Here is a 19,930-nt window from a genome sequence, read left to right on the forward strand (position 1 = left end):
AACATCCTGTAATTCAGGAGGCTGATCTGTAAAATCTCAGCTCTGGCTTTGCAAAAGACAACTACATTAAGTAGTCTTAGATTTTTATCGTGAATGTAACAACTGGGTTTCTTTGCAGTTCATTTTCCTTCTGATCGTTGACCCAAATATTTAAAAATCCGGCCTTTATAATTTGCAGGATTTCCATCATTCACTCACCGGGTTGTCATAGTTACATTTGTAATTTGCCAACAAAAAGCAAATGCTTTTAACTGCTTGTGATCTCTAAATTAAGTAAATAAGTTCAGCTGAACACGGTGTGAGCCTTGACTGACATGCCATTCAACTAAACAAGAGCTGGTTGCGTGTGTAACGCTGGCTAATTCCAGATTATTTCTGCTGGCATTTCTTGTTTCAGACAAAGAACAGCTCTTTGACTAAATTTTAATGTTAGTGCCCCATAATAATGTGCAGCTTTCTAGTAATGAAAGTTATTGCTTAGGCGGAGGGGAGAGATGACTCGAACACAGCATAACCAGAACTGGTAACTGGTCTAAACCAAGGTATTTTCATGACCTGGGGGAGCTGGGAGGAACGCGCTAGGATTCTGCTTGGGAACTTCAACCACGGATCAGAGCGACGCTGTTCTCTGCTGCTGAGATCTCGTGTCCCGCTTTCCAGGTCAGAGTGTTTTAGAAACAGCCGGCTGCTTTTGGCTCGAGGAAGGAGCCACTGGCTTTGCCTGGAAGGTTTGGAGGAGTTGTCTCGTGGCGATATATTCCTTATCGGTAGCACTGTAGCCTCCTTCCTTGCAATTCGGTTGGTAGTTAAACTGCTGACGGTGTGTTCTCCTTGCACAGATGACATTAGGGACAACACGATGGCATCTGTTCCCGTTCAGGAGGGTGATGGTGATGACAGCTCATCTTCGCTATGCTTCCACACGCTGCCTTTTTGTAAAAGAAAACCCTGAAGTAAACAGTACGGGAGCTGTTAACTTCTGCTGTACTCTGTTTCTTAGGTTACCCTACATACAAAGAGAAAGTGAAAAAGCGACCGGGCGGAAGGCCGGAGGTGATTTACAACTATGTCCAAAGACCATTTATTCGGATGTCATGGGAGAAGGAGGAAGGGAAGAGTCGGCATGTTGACTTTCAGTGTGTGAAAAGCAAATCTATTACAAATCTAGCGGCAGCGGCAGCAGATATACCCCAGGACCAGCTCGTGGTAATGCATCCTACCCCCCAAGTAGATGAGCTGGATATTCTGCCCATTCATCCTCCACCCAGTAACAGTGAGATGGATACTGAGGGACAAAACCCACCACTCTGATCTAGACTCTTACTAAAACAAAAGCATGCTACTTTAAAGTGACTCTGTACTCGACTCATACTACACTGCAAGTCCAGTTTTTTTCCATTGTGTACCAGTGTTTAGGATATTGCAGTACGGACCTTTGGGAAGGCCGCGGGGAGTACCTGGTTGTTTTTGCAAGAGTACAGATCAAACGTCCTGGGGTTACAGTTACATACATGTATGTGTTTACCAGTAGGTTTGTGACATTGGTGATTCGTATGCTGGACTGTCCTCACTCTGAAGCCCATCAAAACCAATGGGGTGCTGGTGGCTAGTTGTGCATCGGTGTTGTTACGCGGGGGTTAGAACGCAGAATTGGAATTGATAGTAGCACTTTATAAATGGTTGATAAATGGGATTTGAAGCCATTTTTTATAAATGTGTTGCACAATACTAACAAAGTGCTTCTATCAAAAGTATTAACTGTAAATAGATTGACCCTTTTAAAGTTATTGTATACGGTTGAGCACAAAACTACTTACTATTGGGTTTTTGGATTGAGGACATGATTCAATTACCCATGTAACATCTTGTTAAACTCGAACTTCTTTAGTGAATTTTTTCACTTGTTTGCAGCGTGAGCCATGTTCAAAAATTGTGAACAACAGAGAGGGGCTTTATCTTAAATTTTGCCTTACCTTAATATGTTCACAAATATTTATTTAATACATTTTTCATAAGTGTCATGAAATAGGAAAATGCAAATGGTTCATTCTTCATTTATTAATGATTGTAAACAAGTTTTTCATGCAAATAAAGTTTCCATTATTTTAATGGGTTTGAATGATCTGTGAATGAGATTAAGTAGAGGGATGCATTTTGAAAGTAGCTGCCTTTCTTTCCTCAGGGAAGGATGGTTGCTAAGTGAAAAACAAGTATTTCTTAAAACCTGGTAACATCAGGCTATCTTAACCTACCTTACTGTTGGTTTTCTTCTTAGTATAAACTTGAATCTGGGAGCTTCTCTAGAAATTCATTGTGGTGACAAAATCTTGTAAGAAATGTGTAAAAGGTGGTGTTTTCCTCCCTTTTCCCCTAAGGCTAAAGAAATGATAAATAGGCAACTGCTTCTAGCATGCACCTTCAACAGGGTTTTATCAAATTTATTTATCAAAGTAAATGCTCCATCTTAGAACAAGGGAAACATTTATTTTAAAAATATTTAACTGTCTAATACATTACACTTTAACAATATTTATAGTAAAGGATTCTTACAAGAAAGAATAAACAGCTTTATGGTACAATTAGTATAAGAAATATCCACATGGGGACTGTTTTGCAGTGTAAAAACACACCATACATCTGAAATGGTCATTTGCATATAAAAGCTACCACTGATGCCAGTGAGTTGCACAGTGATTTAAAAAAAAAAATTTCAAACAACAGAATCCAAAATATACAAGTATTGCAAGCTATACACAGCTAACCAAATCAACACAGAACACTGTAGCAGGTTATTCCACTTTGTCTGAAGTTACACATGGTAGGATGAGTTGCATTCTGATACAGCTTTTATGCAATTCATACATAAAAGCTTCTCAGTCCAACAAGTTTCACAGACTGTAGAACTCCACCAATAAATGCACTTTGATATTTGGATGTTGAAGCCAGGTGCATCATTTACAAGGGCCATGGCAAATCACTGAAGTCTACAGGGCCACCAAGACCTGCATCTGCTTCAAGAAGGCTCATTATTACTGCCATGGCTGCTTCATCATTGCTGGGGCTGCTTGATCCTTGATCGTTGTCAATCACGTCAATGCCTATATGGGAGTTCTCCCCTGTAAGCAGAAATACAGCAAGTCGTCATAAGTTCAGTTTTATTTTGGTCGCTTTGCTTGCTCTGGGCACTTGCCATGTGACTTGAAGTAGAGTATCTGAACAGGCTGAACTATTTTGGGAGTATTAGACTGTTTGATAGCCAGGTCGCCACAGTCTCGGGGATACCACCGATACGTGGGTGTCGGGGTACAAAGGCTAGGTCACTTCTCAGCAACGACCAGTATGCCCAATAACATACGACAGTACTTCAAAAACAAGTCTAGATCAACATCTAGGAGTCAGCCTAGCTTTTCTTCTTGGCTTCAGTTGTTTAAAAGCATTCACAAAAGGCAGGCGAGGAGTTCAGCTAATTCACACTGATTCAGCAAGAGAAGAGAGGCTTCCAAGTACTATCTAAAAAAAAAATGGCAATACAAAGTAAGCTAGCAAACCAGACTGCCAGGCCGCTCATGTAGCCACCCCTTTTGGCAAGCAGAGCGGTAGGTTATGGGCTTTATGCCTCGGCTATAGGCTGCAGATGGTGAAAGCAAGTTATTGCTAAAAACAATCCTCTTGTTACAGTTGTCTGTGTGTGTTTAGTTGGTATCGGGGCATGTTAGTGTGACTTCGCTTACCAAGAATAGAGGAGTTGTCAGAATACGGGTAACCGGAGTTATCTTGGATTTGCCCGGACAGTAACCCAGCCGAAGAAATGTCTGGAGTGCCACCATTCAAGATCTTGAAAGAGAAAACAGAAACCATAATGCAACATTTCATGCTGTTTTAAGTCTTAAATTGTCCTATATTGGGATTTTTAATATAGGGAAGATGGACTTACTAAAAAATAAGAAAAAAAAACCCAAACACCCCACCACCTAAAGTCTAGCTAATCAGACTAGTTGTAAACTAGGAACTACTTCCTCTGTATTATGCCCACCAAGCAGATGTCAGATGGATAGTACATCACTACCAGCAAGGAAGAGATCAAGTCAGTACTACGTGCTAAACTTCTGAAGGTAACTTCTGAAAAACCACCAGAAAAAGTCCTCAGGGGATTTCTGTGGGTCATCTTTATTTTATGTACTCCAGCTGCAAGTGACAGTAATTACAGCTAACTACAGAATGCTTTTGGATTTACAAATACAGGATATGTAAAGTACTGTCAGCTAAGGTCCTTCATTTTAGGAGCATAATCCTCCCAGGTAGAGACAGCCTGCATGGGCTGAGCATTGCTCCTGGATCGTAAGTCTAGCCATTTTTTGGTGCGGAGCAGCACAGCGGTACTGCGTACACCAGAGCTCACCAGAAACGAAGAACCTTCTCTTAAACAGCTGAACTTGAACCATAGTTTTGAGCTGCTCAGATGTGTGTACACTGGAAGGTAAGTACTTCTGAGCTCCCTTCTGAAGGCAGCATCAGCTGGAGCTTGTGTTCTTTCTAGCAAACAGAGTCTTCTAACTAAGGAGAAATATTAAGGGGGTACCCTATTAGAAATACACAACTCTCCATGTGCATTTTCCTTTATTCTGTTACAGTAGCCCTTACTGTAGGTGTTGAATTATTGTAGGGTGGAAGGAGCAAGAATATGTATTCCTAGAATTACAAATCAAGTTTGTTCCAACTTCAAGTTTTATTTGAAGAACAAGGTAAGCCAGGAATAGACAGAAATATTTACTGTCAGCTATATGCTCTGCTACAAGGAATTCTTACGTATAGTCATTGTAATTTCTGGGGAAAAAAAGTTAAGTAAGTCTGAGGCAGTGTTCAAATGCACAGAATAAGGACTTGGATAAGTGCTGCTCTTGCCTTGAATCTAACTACCATACGCAGTAATTTACTAGACAACTTAAATGCAGCCGGTACAAGTGTTCAGGTGGTTAAGTGTTGGTAATGGTATGCAAGTGCTACTCAAGCAATCTTAGAACAAGGCATGGTACATGGTATTGATTTAAAAATAAACTGTCAGTGCACAGTAAAGCGTCTAACTGTCATATCTTGTGCTACAGCACTATGGTAAAACTGTTGTGATTCATTTAAGCACAGTCGGTGCTCAAACGATAGCAATTCCAGTGTTCACCAGTATGTGGTGTTAAAGAGTTTTTGGAGGATCAAGCGAGAGGACAAGAGCTGTTTCTTGTGGCTCTGTTAGAAAAAAAAGTGAAAGTCTAAAGAGCAGGTGGATTTCAAAAGCTGCCAGTGTTTAAGAACTACTGGTCTCTGCACTTTAGGGACCAGTAGTAAAGGGATTTTGGCCACCAGAATACTCTGACCTGCTCTCATCGACTTCTTCGGTCAAGCAGCCAGGAGGAGTTCAACACCACCTGTAATTTTGCGAGCATGACCTCATGTTGTAAAGCTTGTCCTTACCTTCTTGCCTCCTGGGGAGGATGTGTCAGGTGGTGGTGTGCTGGTAATGTTCAGTGGACTTGAACCACAGCTAGAAGGTGATGATCCTCTTATCCTAAAATATGGATAACGTAGGGAATGAATTTACCAGCAACTTTGAGACTCAGGTGCCAGAGACTTGGAGTTTCAAACGCAGACTTTAGTATCAGTTGGCATAAGGTGTTAAAAGCATGAACTTCATTTTTGTAATTTCCTCACTTTTTAGTATTACTCCAATCAGCAGTAGTAACGTTTTTATTTGCAGCTAGATAAATAGTTGTGTGTAAATTGTCCAGCTTGCTCGGTCTGCAAGCTTTACCTTCTCCCCCTCTTTATTTGTTCCTGTACAGCCTTCACAGAGTCAGAAGCAAGAGGTCCTGGGTACTGACGAAAGCCTCATTTTTTGTATTTTACTTCAACTTAGACCAGCTAAAAATCCGAGCTGCTGCAGTGGCAGTAACCCTGACTCCTCAAGTGAGCTACTGCTACAGAAGTACACTGGGCATTTGATATAGTTAATATTATGGTTTTTAAACTGTCCGAAGCAGCAGCATTTTTCACTTCGATTTTCCATAGCTTGATCAAATATCTTTTTCTTTTTTTATTAATGAATAATATATTAACTGTAGAACCAACAAATCTCTAGACTAAAGGGAGGAGGGGTAGTTACAGAGAAAAGCAATGGAAATGGGAATCTTATCCTTGGCAGAGTTCCCCTGGGAAAGCTGAACAGAAGGCAGCTTTGGAAAATAGTAACAGCTGCTGAAAAAGGACTGGAACTAACCCAGGGTCTTGAAATGAAATGAAAACATGGGTGGTAAGCTATACTACTACACTCACTGAGGCTAATTAAGTGTTTTCCAGCTACTAAAAGGGATGGTTAAGTTTCAAAGCACTGGTTCAGCCTTGGTGTGGCTTTCCCCCCCCGCCCCCCCTCCTTCCCCCCCCCCCCCCTTTCTTCCTCCTTCCTATTCTTATAGGCAGGAAAGGAGCCTGATGTGCTGTTCCCTTAAGCAGCGATGTAAGCAGTCTCTGGCTTGCAGCAGAAACAAAACTGGGGAACAGACGGAACGTTTTCCTGAATTGCAGCTCAGTATGGTTAAATTACTGCTACTAAACATCTGTTGGATGAGGCTATGGGAAGGGGAACAATTCCCAAGAGGAAATTAATGAAGAACAAGGATTGTTAGCCAGCAGAAATTAAGTGATACCCACTGAAAGTAGCCACTCACCCAGGTGAGAGATAAGACAGCTGTTTGAGCAACAGCTAGGTACCGCTGCAGTCCCTTCCTGAAGGGTGCTATGGGACTTCTTCTTTAAACCCGAGACCTACATCGTGACTTTTAGACAGGCCGCCCTGGGAGGGCAGAGCTAGCTTAATCATTGCATCCTTGCTCAAAGCACTGTGGGAGCACTGCACAAGCTGAACTTGCATACCTAACAACTCTAAAAGCATCTGAGCAAAGTGGATCACATGAAAACAAACACTGCTTTTTTGGCACGTCAATAGCTTTGCCATTTGAAAGTTGTGCCACTTATACCCTTAAGTCATTGGAAAAAGAACAGTCTGGAAAGGAATTTGTTTCTAGTTAGCTGTTCTTTCTAACTGCTGTTTCTGGTAAACACATAATTATCACCATTACAAAAAAGTTCCAATATTAGTTTTTTACAGTAGAAAGCTGGAAGGCTGTAACTTTTTCATTCTTTAACTATAGGCTTTGACTGCCGCAGGTGTTCCAAATAGGTATCTGTAGCTGTCTACTTATAAAATGCAATTGTATCGTTCCATATTCAGCTTGAAGAAAGACTTCCTTAATTTTCTCTAAAAGAACAATACTGATTTTCCTCTAACTTCATACCCTTTTCTCTCACCTGTGAATCTCCATGATTTCTTCAGCAATCATCCTCCCTATTTTACCTGCCCCAGCTCTTGTCCCACCTGGAATTCCAGGCACAGTAGGATGGGTCCTTTTTGGGCCACCTGAAATGAGCAGATATCTTAAGGTCAGATACAAGTTTGCAAACCTTTTCCAAAAAGCGTTTGTATTTAGGCATGTTTTAACAAGCTGCAGGATGTTCTGAACCGTATTTATTTACAATTCCACCAACTGGTGAGTACCTTCAGATGTATGGAAAGCTCTGACTTGCACTGAGCCATGCTGTCTCTTAGACATCGCTCTGCATTAGCAGGTGCCCAGCATATCCTGACTCCTATCAGATTCTGGCTGTTTCAAGCATCTGGTAGTACCTCTCGTCCAGGGTTGGTACAGAATAGCTTGTCAGACCTGCTTTGTTCTGTGCCTGAATAGGTTCATCTCCAAACACATTTGTTCTTTGCTTTGTGCAAAGAACTTGCCAGCGCGTACTCCATTCGATATGGGATAAGCCCAAGTTACTTGATGGACATAAACAAACCCCCTGTAGGTAACTGCAAGTACATAAGAATGGAGGAAAAAGTGAAGTCTGAACAGTGGGAAGTGAGTTGGAACTCACTGTTACTTGAACATGATGTGACACTTGCACAACACTTGAGAGGCAGTCAAGAAGGAGCCCAATATACTCCAAGGCATAGCGAAGAAAAGATCACGTACTGAAAGGGCAACAAAGCCCTTAGCATTGCTTATGCATAATGAATAACTGCCTTCTTTTAGAAATCCATATTTAACAATAGCAACCCTCAGTTTCTATGGCTCAGACCCATGAGGAGGTGAGAAGGTTCACCTGAAATGTCATCAAATCCTTAGCAGAGCCAGAACCCCTTGAAATTAAACTTCACTAAATTAACTTTCTTTTCTGGGGACAAGAACTGTCAGTATGACGATATTATACGTCTGTTTTCTTTTCAAAGGTTGTGTTGTGGCAAGAATAAGCTTATCCTATTATAGAACACTTTGTTCTATATTTTTTTCCATTCTCAGAAGGCCCAGACACCACGTTACTGCCGTTACTCTACCTTCAGTTACTAACCATCATGCCTACATGGCAGCTTCTCTTCCTACTGCTGTCAGCTGTCCCATGCTTTGCCACCCTTCCTCCTCCATAGTTTCACTTACTGAACCTCATTTTTCAGAACAGAGCCCAGCTTTGTAAGTTGTAGACAGTGCAAGACTTCAGCAAAGTAATTCCAGACATGCACAATATCCTTGCCCTGCAGCTGTAAAAGCATAGCTGCTAAAAGTAGTATCTAGTAAATAGGGTCTCTAAAAGCAACGGTTCCCAACTCTTTGGAAAGAATCTCAGTATTCTCACTGTCTTTCTTTCTCTGTCGTTCATCCATGGGCTGTCAGGGCATCCTTCTATTCCACCTCACTTCCACCCTGCTCCAGTAACACGTCATTATTAAATCAAGCTCTGCTCCGCATTGTGCTGCATGCCACCCGTTAGAAAAGATGGTTCGGTGATCCGCAGCGTTCATAACAAGCCCATGGTGATTACCAGATGTCAGTCTTCACATCTTGACAAAAAAATCAGTCAAATCAAGGGCAGGTGAGGGGCAAGAAGCCAAATGGCCAAACTGTGTTTATGATCCATTCACCCCCTGAGTAGTCATCTGCACTGACCCCAGAACGTGAATTCACTCTGGCACAGTGTACAAATAGCGCCATGCATGAAGGCAAACCTTTCTCCTCTATGTCACTCCTCCAACACTTTATACTTGTTTCTTTTAACTGGCTCATTCGCTTCTCTTTGACCACCTTATATCCAAAGCTGGTATTTAAGTTCAACAGGGCAAGAGCTGCATTAGTACTTTTTTGCCCTAAAACTTATTTTTCTTTAGGATGTTATCAAATTCTCAGTGCAAGAGTGCAGCAGATCTGTGCACGCAAGACTAGCTGCTAACAAGGCATGACTGCCAATAATTTCCTCACAGTACAGTAGTTACCTTCTCCAGCCTGAAGCACACTGTCCATGCTGTGTGGAGAAGCCGCAAGCTGTGGAAAGGCTGCATCTCCACTATCAAGTACGTTGGTGCTGTGGATTTCAAGAATTAGAAGAATCAGTGATAGAAACCCCTGTGAAACAGTCACTCTGCCAGTGTGTCAGAATGGAATGCTTCAGGGTTTAAGTAGCTTGTGAGTCACTATCACCTCTGCGAAAAAAGCACTGTGACTGACACCAAGGCTAGATAAACAACAGAAATAAAACACCGTGTACCAACTCAAAGCACAGAACTCCAACAGCTTCTCTCGTAAGAGCATTCCTCTACAGCAGTTATTCTACTGTGAAGTCACTGCACCTGTAAGAACCCTCAAGGAAAAAGGAAAGGAGGGGGCAAGTTCCTACATAAGCAAAGAAATGCATCTCCTGTAAGCCCATACAAAGGCTGGAACCTCAGGTTTTCCCAAAGAAAGAAAACATTCATATTTCTGCAAGCTTTAATAACAGTTATTTAACTACTGCAATTATTAAACTAATTCCCCTCCACCCAGGTATGCACTTCTGGGTGTTATCTGGAGAAGACACCTATCGTCATACAGAAGATGTGCACATATTTAGGTCAAATCTGACCTGAAAACAGGGCAAAGCAAGCAGCATTTACATGCATCTGCTAAGGGAAAAATACTTACGAAACGACTGTATTTGTTGAGACAATGTATTCTACTTCTTTGGTCCAAGGGTTCATGAAACTGAACCAGCGACTCCGCAATGTAATAAAAGAGCCATCTTTTATTTTAAACTTGTAGCAGTTAGTTGTAATTTTTTCTCTTGTCTGCAAAACTAAAGACAGACAGAAAGCAAGTAACCTTGTGTCAAACAGGCACCACGACTACATAAGCGGAGCCCTCATCAGGGAAAACTCAGTTAATTCTTCCCTTCACCCCTGAAGAAAAATGCTGTTTCTGCAGTCATCTCCCCTCACCCAACCTGAACCTCAAATATTCACTAAAAATCCACAGAAGTCTAAGATAATCACGTTGTTTGGCACACCCAGCACAATGTACTTAACTAAAGCATTTGCAAACAGATATGCAGATCTTTTCAAGTTTGTTTGGTTTTCTCAATACACAATTGTTCCCAATATTTTTACAAAATTTCTTTACCGAAGCGTTAGTAATCGTACCTTGTCTATGACATTCTGCAAGATGTCCTATATCGTCTTGATGAAAATATTCGTAACACGAAGTACCTAGAAGTTCCTGGGGTAAGTATGCCAGAATGGCTGTTGCCCTTGGGGAAGGGAGGTCAGGGAAAAAAAAAAAAAAAAAAAAAGAGAGAAAAAATTCATTTCAAGCTGAAGTATTAGTGACATTACTAAAACACACACTGAAGATGGGTAAGGCTCAAGTAATGCAGAAAGGTATTTGCAGCTTAGAAGGTAAAAAAATTCATTTAGAATACTCTTTTAATGATCAGGTAATTAAAAAAGTACATAACACCAACAGCCTCAGGTATTATATTTGACCTATCACCACTGGAGGGGATGTAAGACTTTCTAAATAGCTTTGGAGGTATATTGTGATTTTGAGAGTTTAAACCTGAATAAAGCCGCCTTGTAGCAGCCACAAGATAACACAAAGCTCCCTGCATAAAATGCCATTGAAAAATAGACATCAAAGGTTTGAAGAACTGCTGTGTTCCTTCGTGTACCCACGGTGCTGCTGCTGCCAGAGGCCAAACTGTAGCATAACATGTATTTCAGGAGCATTTTACCCCCTCAAGTCACAAACCTGAAGAGTGGTACCAAAAAAAAAAAAAAAAAGCCACACCAAACCCTGCACCCACACCCACAAAAAAGAAAGGTTCTATTCTAACAAATAGAATTCTCCTGAATAAGCACTAAGAGATCTACTATGTGTCTCTGTTTTAAATCAGACAGGAACATGAAGCAAATAAACCAACTTTTTGTTTCATCAGAACCAGCCACAAAGTCAACTCATTTTCTTCCTCATCAGAAAACTTTAGAACAAAATACACCTGTGATCTGCAACATGGGAAAGACATGGGCTCTTGATCTGACTCTCAGATAGTGCTCAAGGAGCTGCTGGCAAGGATGGAGAACATCTCAAGAAACTAGGAAAAAAAAGACTGTGTGCATCAACTCGGTAACCCAAGCTTTAAACTAAGTTCAAAAGGAAAAGGCAAAGCAACACTGCAGGTAAGTGACAACGAGCTATACAACAGCCTAACACAAGGTGAAAGGGTCATTCTTGCCAAGGAAGGAGCTATAGTGGGCCAGTATGCTAAACACCCTAGAGATCTGTGTGTTAAAACAAGACGACAAGAATTACGTCTTGAGTTGTTCATGATTTAGAAGCTGTAACAGCTTTATTAGGATAACTCATCTAACCCAGAATACCAAGGTGAATAACAACAGATGGGGGCAGGGGCGAGCTGCTGTCACCTTGTACATTAGGGATGTGTACGCTTGTCTCCAGCCCCCAGAAGACAGCGTAAGACAGACTTTTGAGGGTATCGGGGAGGGGCAGCACATTACTGCTACCATGGTGCACAGAACACAACCACCACCTGGGAAATCATTCTAAGACTTCTCGGTGAAGGAGAAACAGTTGAGAAAGTAACAAAGCAGGACAAGCCATCCAGGAAGACCCTGAAACGCACACCATTTAATTTAGAAGACAGAGAACATGGTCAGAATCAAATCTGCAGGAGCCCTAGAGAAACTGCTCAAGAAGAGCAGGATAGACAGTAACATGGCTGACTCCAGGGTAAGGGTCCGATATCCTCACTGGAAGAACAGAGAGCAAACAAAACTAGTGAACTACAGTGACCTTGGATTTCGTACATTTCTTAGAAGAAAATTTACTGAAGGAAAAATGACAGTTCCTTGAAGAAATCAGTATAAGATTCACAATTCCAAACTACTGCAGTGCAAATTAAATAGGAAGGGTAATAAGGAACAAACTTGGGTAGATCCATCACCTCTTCTGCAATCTCAAAAAAGCCCAAGTGAAGTATTATAAAATATAGAAATTAGTACATATTAATAACTATGAATAAGAGCAGCAGGAAAAGCATTGAAGCACAAAAAAAAAAAAAAAAAAATGAAGTGCCACTGACGAAAACCGTAGTATTTAAATGCAGGGCATTTTTGTATTTTCACACACACACACACACACACACACACTAAAAGCATTCAGCACCAACCAGCTGGCTTACACCTGAAGTCCTCATTGACAGGGAGCTCTAAGACCTCAGCCTTGGAGAAGGAAATATTACAAGTATTCACGAGATAACTTTTCAAACTGTTTTGTTTTTTTTTCTGGTGAGCCTTATCCCAGGACACTTAACCTGCTGGCAGCTCCAAGACTGCTTTGATGAGTTGTCTCTCGGAGCCTGTGGAGAACCACAAAGCAGCAAAACCTAGAGTCTATCTTCAAAAAGGAAGAGCCAGGAACCAAGTCAACCTTATTCCAGAATCTTTCCAAGAACTGAAGTAACCAAGCCTTTTAATAGCACTGCAGTGGTGGGAAACCTGACACAGATGGGTAGCAACCAATATGGGCACCAGTAAGCAACTTGTCCAGCCTTTTAAATTTACTTTCATAGCAGGATAAACAGGCTTTTTGGAAGGAAGATGCACCAAATTACTGCAGATGTTAAAAGACAATGAATTCAAGATCTGACCATATTCTATTAAGCAAGGAATGAAAGTTGTTCTTGCCCTTCTTGAATTTCATCCTTTATTTTTCCTTAGCTTGCTTCTCCAACTTAACGAGGCAACTTTCAATTCTGAACCTGTATACAATATCTTCTGCATATATAATAAACTTAATCTTGCTCTCAAATTCACCAGAGTCATTAAAAGCACTGAGAAAGTAAGAGGTAGGATGCTTGTCTTTAAAACTCTGTTCAGTGCAGCCTGCCATTTTGACTGTGAACTGTTAAGTAGTTCTCCGACTGTGGTAGCCCAGCTAGTTAGTACCTCATCTGCAGCAGTTCTCCTCCAGGGACCATGCAACTCATAAGGACAAAAAGCTAGGGTCACAGAGAGTTTAAAAAGTGTTTCTTTCCTGGATTTCTTTGGACAAATGAACCATGCAAGTCTATATGAAAACAAACCAACCACAAAACCCCAACGTAGAAATAAATTAATAGTTTTCAACTTTTACAGGTGCCTAAATATTCTCCAGTGAAAGCACAGATGCCAAGTTTAAGCCTACCAATGAGGCTTGCTTCTTAAAAATTCCCTTTCAAAAGAGCTCTTTGAAGCAGTATACACATTCCAAGGTCTGTAAGCAACAGCTGGAAAACAATTAAATAAGAGCATGTGTTTAAATCCAACGGGTTAACATTTTCTGAGTCTTACTATTTCAAAAATACTGCAAAATTAGCCATTGGGGAACACATCTGATCTTTTGAAAATAAAACTCATTCATAAACTACCATACTTCGGCATTACAGAATGGCACGCTTTCTGAGCAACAGAAAGGCTACAAATGCTCTCATAGCTCCCAGAGCGACCACCAGCTCGAAGCACTGCTGCGGAAGAGCTAGTGTTTCAAAAAGCTTTCTATCAAATTAAAAAAAAAAACCAAACACAACCGAATAAAAAAACCCACACCAAAAACCCCCAAACCAAAAAACCTAACCACCTCTACCAGATAGATAACATTAAGAAAGAGATTCTCCTTACTGCACCTTCTCTCAAGAGGATCAGCTCTGTGGCCTCTCAAAGTCCCCCCAAAGCAGCTGACACACCAGACACGCCCCTGAAACGAATTCCAGCAAGCAGATTCTGCCAGAGTTTGGAGCCTGGGCTTTTTTACATTGTAAGTAACTGAGCCTAAGCCACAGGCAACCTGAAGCAACCTCACCTAGGCAGTCTCAACCCATCTTCACAAGGAAGAGAAACAAAGAAGCCCTCTCCAACCAACCCAACGTAACCCCTCCATTAACATCCTTCGACCATCCTTTTTCCCTTGATATGCCTGTTATTTTGATGGAAGATCCAGGTCATGTGTCTCTGCTACTTAAGAAAATTCAAGCAATTTCTTTTGAAAAAGATAAGAATTGCCCTTTTAGATAATAAATAAAATTGATGTTTGAAAGAAGATATCACATTGGTACAAGCTCTCAAACCTTTTCCAAGAAGCAAAGCTTATAAAAAGTTTTCTTTCTTATAAATACAAAAGATCACATACAGAAGTATTAGTTTAGCAGAATGTGTCCAAGTACATAGTTAAACAAACGTATATGCTATCAAAGCCCAATGCAGCCTGTGCAATAACTTAACTATGTAGCTTTTGCAAAAGTTTTCAAACAACAAAGAGGTAGTAATTACAAAGTCCAGTTTAAAAATGGGATAGCATCTTCTTCTGAGGATTACATATATACATTCCCTTAACAAATGGGCAGAAATGATCCCTGGGTTATTCTGTCTAGTAAGCCATATTTTTGGAGGTTTGTTTTTGAGTTTTTTTTGTTTTTGTTTTAAATTAATCAGTAGTACTGAATAAATACACAGTAATGGCTTTGAGCTGGGTCTCAAAAACCAAAATAACTTGCAGTCAGGATTTAGTAAAAAGCTGAAAAGAACAGTCATTTCTTTTTTCAATAGTATTTACACTGCTTTAAGTAAAGCTGTCAGCAAAGCAGTGTTGGACTATGACTTATTGTGGAAGTTATTACAAGTATTCTTACCTCTGATCTACAAAAACAAATTTCCCATCTATTGCGTGTCGAGAAACATATTCTGTAGGTTTCACCCTGATCTCACCGTTGACTGGCTGTGGTACTACATGAGGATGCAGCCGTCCAATTGCAACGAGACAGCTTAAATTACAACCCTCATTATCTGGTTCATTGTCTTCATCTAGTCCCATTTTTGTTGGCGGCCAGCTTTTTAAATATCCTGTACTATGAATAGTGCAAAAGCTTTTGCGGTCTGCTGTAAAAAGAAAAAAAAAAAAGGCAGTTAGGTCATGGATATTGCTTAGGAGAACTTAATCTCAGTTCTGCTAATCATGCATCTCCCCTCTTATCCAGGAACTTGGGGATACTGTTCACGGAAGGATTTTTCAGCACTCCTGCTTCAATGCAGCTAATCTGAGAGTGTTCAGTAAACAATTTATCACTGCAACACCATTGTTTATACTGAAACACCACATAGTTCAGACCAAGGTCACTTTTGATGATCTTTAAGTAGAAATTGCATCACATTATGTCAGCAAAGGATGCAAATAATCTAAAGGATTGTTTGAAAAAATTAATATGTTAATAAATAAGATGCCTTTTGCACCCAAACGTGAGGCTCCTACAAAATGCAGGAACAATTCGTTTGGCAGAATATACACTGTTTGGGGTGTACAGGGGATAGCTGTACACAGGGGTGAGGATGAAGATTCATAATGACAAGTAATACAGTTAGCATCTGAAAGGAGAATTCATATTCCTCAGCACTGAGCAGGCCTTAAAACTGCAGGGAAGACGACTTTCACAGAGAGACAGAGTAAAAGGCTTATGCCTAACTACACAAACTGGTTTCCTCAGGGATAAGCACTAAAGTACGATCCAAGGTTGAAGCAGTGTCTGAACGCAGAAGGAAGTACTGGGGGCAGCTGTCACCTCCAGAGCCAAAACACTGAAGCTGCCTTCTATTCTGTAGTTGACACCTTCCACTAATACCGAATGTATTATCCAAAGTACTCAAAGCAGAAACTTTCAAATTTGGACTAAATATATATTCCAACACATCTAGAATAACACACTGCAAAGGAAAAAATATTACCAACTTTGATAATGTTATGACCAAGTATTTCTGGTGTAGAAATGCTATGTTTCCAGTACTCAGAATGTACCAAAACCACAGATGAACTCAGAATAAACTATTTTTTTAAGTTGGATATCCATCCAAATACCATTTGTCAAATATGGAGCAGAGAAATAGAATGGGTAACAGCTCCCCTTTGTTGGAGACATTGGCTAGAAGGTCAAGACTGAATGTGATATGATCAATGTCTGAAGAAGATGCAATAACCACACCAGAACTGTAAGCACAAACCGCCTGCAAAAATTTCAAGAAAGAGAGGAGAATTTGGCTTTATATGCTAATACAGTGTGTAAGAGCTACTGGGGGGGGGAGAAGCATGAAGAAGTAACAGACCTAGACATAGTTCAATATCTTAATAAGACACATTGACAGTGTTCAATAAATGTAAGAAATTTAACCACTGCAAATGAGCAACTGCATTAAAAAAAGCCTGACAGCCATTACATTTAGTAATAAAATGCATAATTGTTACCTTTCTTCTTTGAACAGGTTGAAGGAAAATCCTTGTCTTCTACTTTCACTGAAGGTCTATTGCACTTCATCCTACAAAAGAAGGACCGCCTTGCTCCAGAACATAGTCGTGATGGCCCAGGTGTTATATCAGTTTTAACTGGGAGTCCAGCTGCAGCAAACAGAGGAAGTGAGGAAGCCTTCTTTGTCAGGTAAAAACTTAACCTCACAAACCATTACATACAACCCAATTGTATGATGCTTCAACTTTTCTGGGACTGGCACAGAGTCCTTTTATATCCTTCTTCGGAAGCAGAAGTCCTACTTTGGAGCTTTTCATCTAAGTCAATATGTGCAGGACTCAACTGACCATAGCAACATTAGAATTTCTGATTACACTTTCTAGTCTGAAAACATTGACACGAGCTTGAGAACACAGGGTTCTAAATGCAAAGATTAGCAAAGATTGTAAATATCCACACAAGTTTTGCAATAAGTGTTGTGATTTCTTTGAACACTAATCAACTGATTAAAAAAAAGACAGAGATTATTTACTCATAACCAGAGCAGTATTTCATACATATAGTCACTCAAAAGACCCATGACCCTTCAGACTGGAAGACTTTTCTTTCACAACACCCACTCACAGAGCACGGATGCATGCATAGAGCAGAAGAGGCCCAGGGACATTCCAGGTCCACCTCAACTGGTGAGTTCCTAAACATCAGATCTTTTCACTGTTCTGATGGAAGGGGGGGGAAAAAAGGTAGCAGTGACCTACACAGGGACTGCAATTCCCCAAGATCTCCAGTTATGTGTAAGAAGCCTCTAGCCTCAAAGAAAGAAGTGCATATGAATGTGCCCTAACAATAAGTCCTGACCTTTACCATATTCTTGCAGGAGATTCTTAGATTCTCTTCTGCGGAAAGTAACTGGAGAAACGCAGTACCAAAACACACATCAACTCTGGGAGCCAACAGCAGAGTGCTGGTACAAACAGAGCTCTAGGAAGATGCCTGGCATGCATCAGGAGCACAGGTATCAGCAAGACCAGTGATGCAGCTGGAGCTCCAGGGGACAGTGCTCCAAGAGCTGATGGAGGATTTAAATCACATAGCAAGTCTTCCACAGCTTGCTATCCACTTCAACCATTTCTGCATGGGGAAATGTATAAACAAACAGCTATAAACATGTACAAAAACTTCTAGGGACCTGTAGGCTTTTAACTTAAGGAGGAAAACAATGATGCCAATGTTTTAGTGTAAAGTGTGCCTCCCTTAACATCAGAATTGAGTGAGGTCACCTCAAGAAGGTCAGAGTGTCACAGAATCACAGAATCCTTTAGGTTGGAAAAGGCGTTTAAGATCATCAAGTCCAGCCATTAACCTAATACTGCTAAGTCCACTACTAAACCATGTCCCTAAGTGCCCCATCTACACGTTTTAAATACCTCCAGGGATAGTGACTCAACTGCTTCCCTGGGCAGCCTGTTCCAATGCTTCACAACCCTTTTGGTGAAGAAATTTTTCCTAGTATCCAATCTAAACCTCCCCTGGTGCAACTTGAGGCCGTTTCCTCTCGTCCTATCGCTTGTTACTTGGGAGAAGAGACCGACCCCCACCTCACTACAACCTCCTTTCAGGTAGTTACAGAGCATGATAAGGTCTCCCCTGAGCCTCCTTTTCTGTCCTGCACCACATGCACTCTAAACTGCTGTTCAGTGGTGAGAGTACAAGCTGTGCCTGAGTCACTTACACCAACATGAAAATAAATACATACATACTAGTACTCTGAAGAATGTAAGTTCTTCAAATTCTACCAGTCTATCATAGCAGATGGGAAGACTGTAATTCATAGCATTTATTTTTGCCCTAACTTTGTCAGAGGCATACAAAAACAGAGCTAGCGCTGGATATACATGCTTGACAACCAGACAAAACCAGGAGCCAGAAAAACTTCAGCTGATCCAGCTGGAGCCTCTAGGCTCACTGCCCTGGAATGATCTCTCTCAGCTTCAGTTTCTGAAGTTGAGCTGGTAGCTTCTTTGAGATGAGATCCTAGAGGTTTCTCCTCCTGACAAGCATGAGACTTAATGACCTGGAAATCTGCAGTTGTAAGATACCATCTTCTACTTAAGCAATGCAGACTCCTGTTATAAGAGTGAATTAAACACCCACTCACCCCAAAAGCAGCACAGATACACAACTACTTTAAAACACCAGAGTGGAATAGAGCTAAGAGACATAGTAGGAAATGATTCCAAGGACCAGGTTAAAAACCTTGTAAGAGACAAGGTTAGGTCACTGATGGAAGTGGCAGTAATAAATAACTAAATAAATAAATTCCTCTATCTTGACTGACAGCTAAGGATAGCCAAAATAATACTGAGTGTATTCTGATCATTGAGAATGACAGATTAGGACAAATGCTTCAATGGGGAAAATTAAACCTTTGATGCCTGGAAAAAGAGAGGACACCTTGCAGGTGAAGCCAGTTAAACTAATGCATCTATACTGCAGTGCATGCCAAACCTACTAGCTTCTACATTCAAGTATGTTTCTTTGGGGTTTTTGGGTTTTGTGGTTTTTTTTTGTTTTGGGTTTGGTTTTTTTTTTTTTTTGTGTGTGGTGTTTGGGTGGCTTTTTTGTTTTGTGGGGTTTTTTTTGTTTTGGTTTGGTTTTTTTTAGCTAAAACTGCCTTGGCATGACACACAATCCAAACAGCACCCCCCACACACACTTTCAATATTAGGCAAATATTCAAGCTACATGACACTTTTTCAAAAGGTGGCAATACTTACTTTTTGCATCTATAAGCCTTTCTCGTGGTGCAGTATCAGAAGAAGAGAGCTGCTCCTTCACTTTGGCAATGTCTTTAGGATGAAGGTAATCAAATAAACTTTGACCAATCAAATCATTCTGTAGAGATTGCATATTCAGTCAAAAATTAAGATAATTGTACAGTATATTTTCCCAATTTTAGCACCTATTATAAATAATCCTTTTACATATAGGTCTAACCAATGAAAATCAAACATCTGAGATCCAGGATTTAACGGAAGATACGTTTTCTTCATATATTTTGAAGTTATGACTACATTACATGATAATTTATTTCATAATTTTCAGTAAGAGTTTTGCAGAAATAGCACACTCAATCCACCACCACCAAATATTCTGGTTTGCCTTCAGTCTTACTTCATATGCTACATATTTGACAGAAAAAAAAAAAATCATAATTGCAAATGTTTTCTTTCAATATTTACAT

At 40.5% G+C, this 19,930-nt stretch overlaps 2 protein-coding genes across 15 annotated transcripts in view; one reads left to right on the forward strand and one right to left on the reverse strand.

Annotated features, from left to right (window-relative positions):
• The window catches only part of BTBD10 (BTB domain containing 10), a 30,823-nt gene extending 28,714 nt beyond the window's left edge, over positions 1–2,109 (forward strand). For all 11 annotated transcript variants that reach the window (XM_087744548.1, XM_087744575.1, XM_087744567.1 and 8 more), the window contains one exon: positions 1,001–2,109. In XM_087744548.1, coding sequence (XP_087600674.1) covers positions 1,001–1,311 — 311 coding nt within the window. In that variant the 3' untranslated portion in view covers positions 1,312–2,109. The remainder of the gene's footprint in view (positions 1–1,000) is intronic.
• Positions 2,110–2,403: 294 nt separating this feature from the next.
• The window catches only part of BMAL1 (basic helix-loop-helix ARNT like 1), a 53,949-nt gene continuing 36,422 nt past the window's right edge, over positions 2,404–19,930 (reverse strand). For all 4 annotated transcript variants that reach the window (XM_087744499.1, XM_087744507.1, XM_087744494.1 and 1 more), the window contains 10 exons: positions 19,464–19,581; positions 16,686–16,835; positions 15,085–15,331; positions 10,544–10,650; positions 10,050–10,200; positions 9,365–9,453; positions 7,354–7,462; positions 5,464–5,557; positions 3,732–3,834; positions 2,404–3,116 (listed from right to left, as the gene is read on the reverse strand). In XM_087744499.1, the coding sequence (XP_087600625.1) occupies positions 2,956–3,116; positions 3,732–3,834; positions 5,464–5,557; positions 7,354–7,462; positions 9,365–9,453; positions 10,050–10,200; positions 10,544–10,650; positions 15,085–15,331; positions 16,686–16,835; positions 19,464–19,581 (1,329 nt within the window). In that variant the 3' untranslated portion in view covers positions 2,404–2,955. The remainder of the gene's footprint in view (positions 3,117–3,731; positions 3,835–5,463; positions 5,558–7,353; positions 7,463–9,364; positions 9,454–10,049; positions 10,201–10,543; positions 10,651–15,084; positions 15,332–16,685; positions 16,836–19,463; positions 19,582–19,930) is intronic.

The sequence above is a fragment of the Nipponia nippon genome, unplaced genomic scaffold, assembly GCF_047370975.1.
Source record: "Nipponia nippon isolate SJK-2023a ecotype South Korea unplaced genomic scaffold, ASM4737097v1 scaffold_10, whole genome shotgun sequence".
NCBI classification, from domain to species: domain Eukaryota; kingdom Metazoa; phylum Chordata; class Aves; order Pelecaniformes; family Threskiornithidae; genus Nipponia; species Nipponia nippon.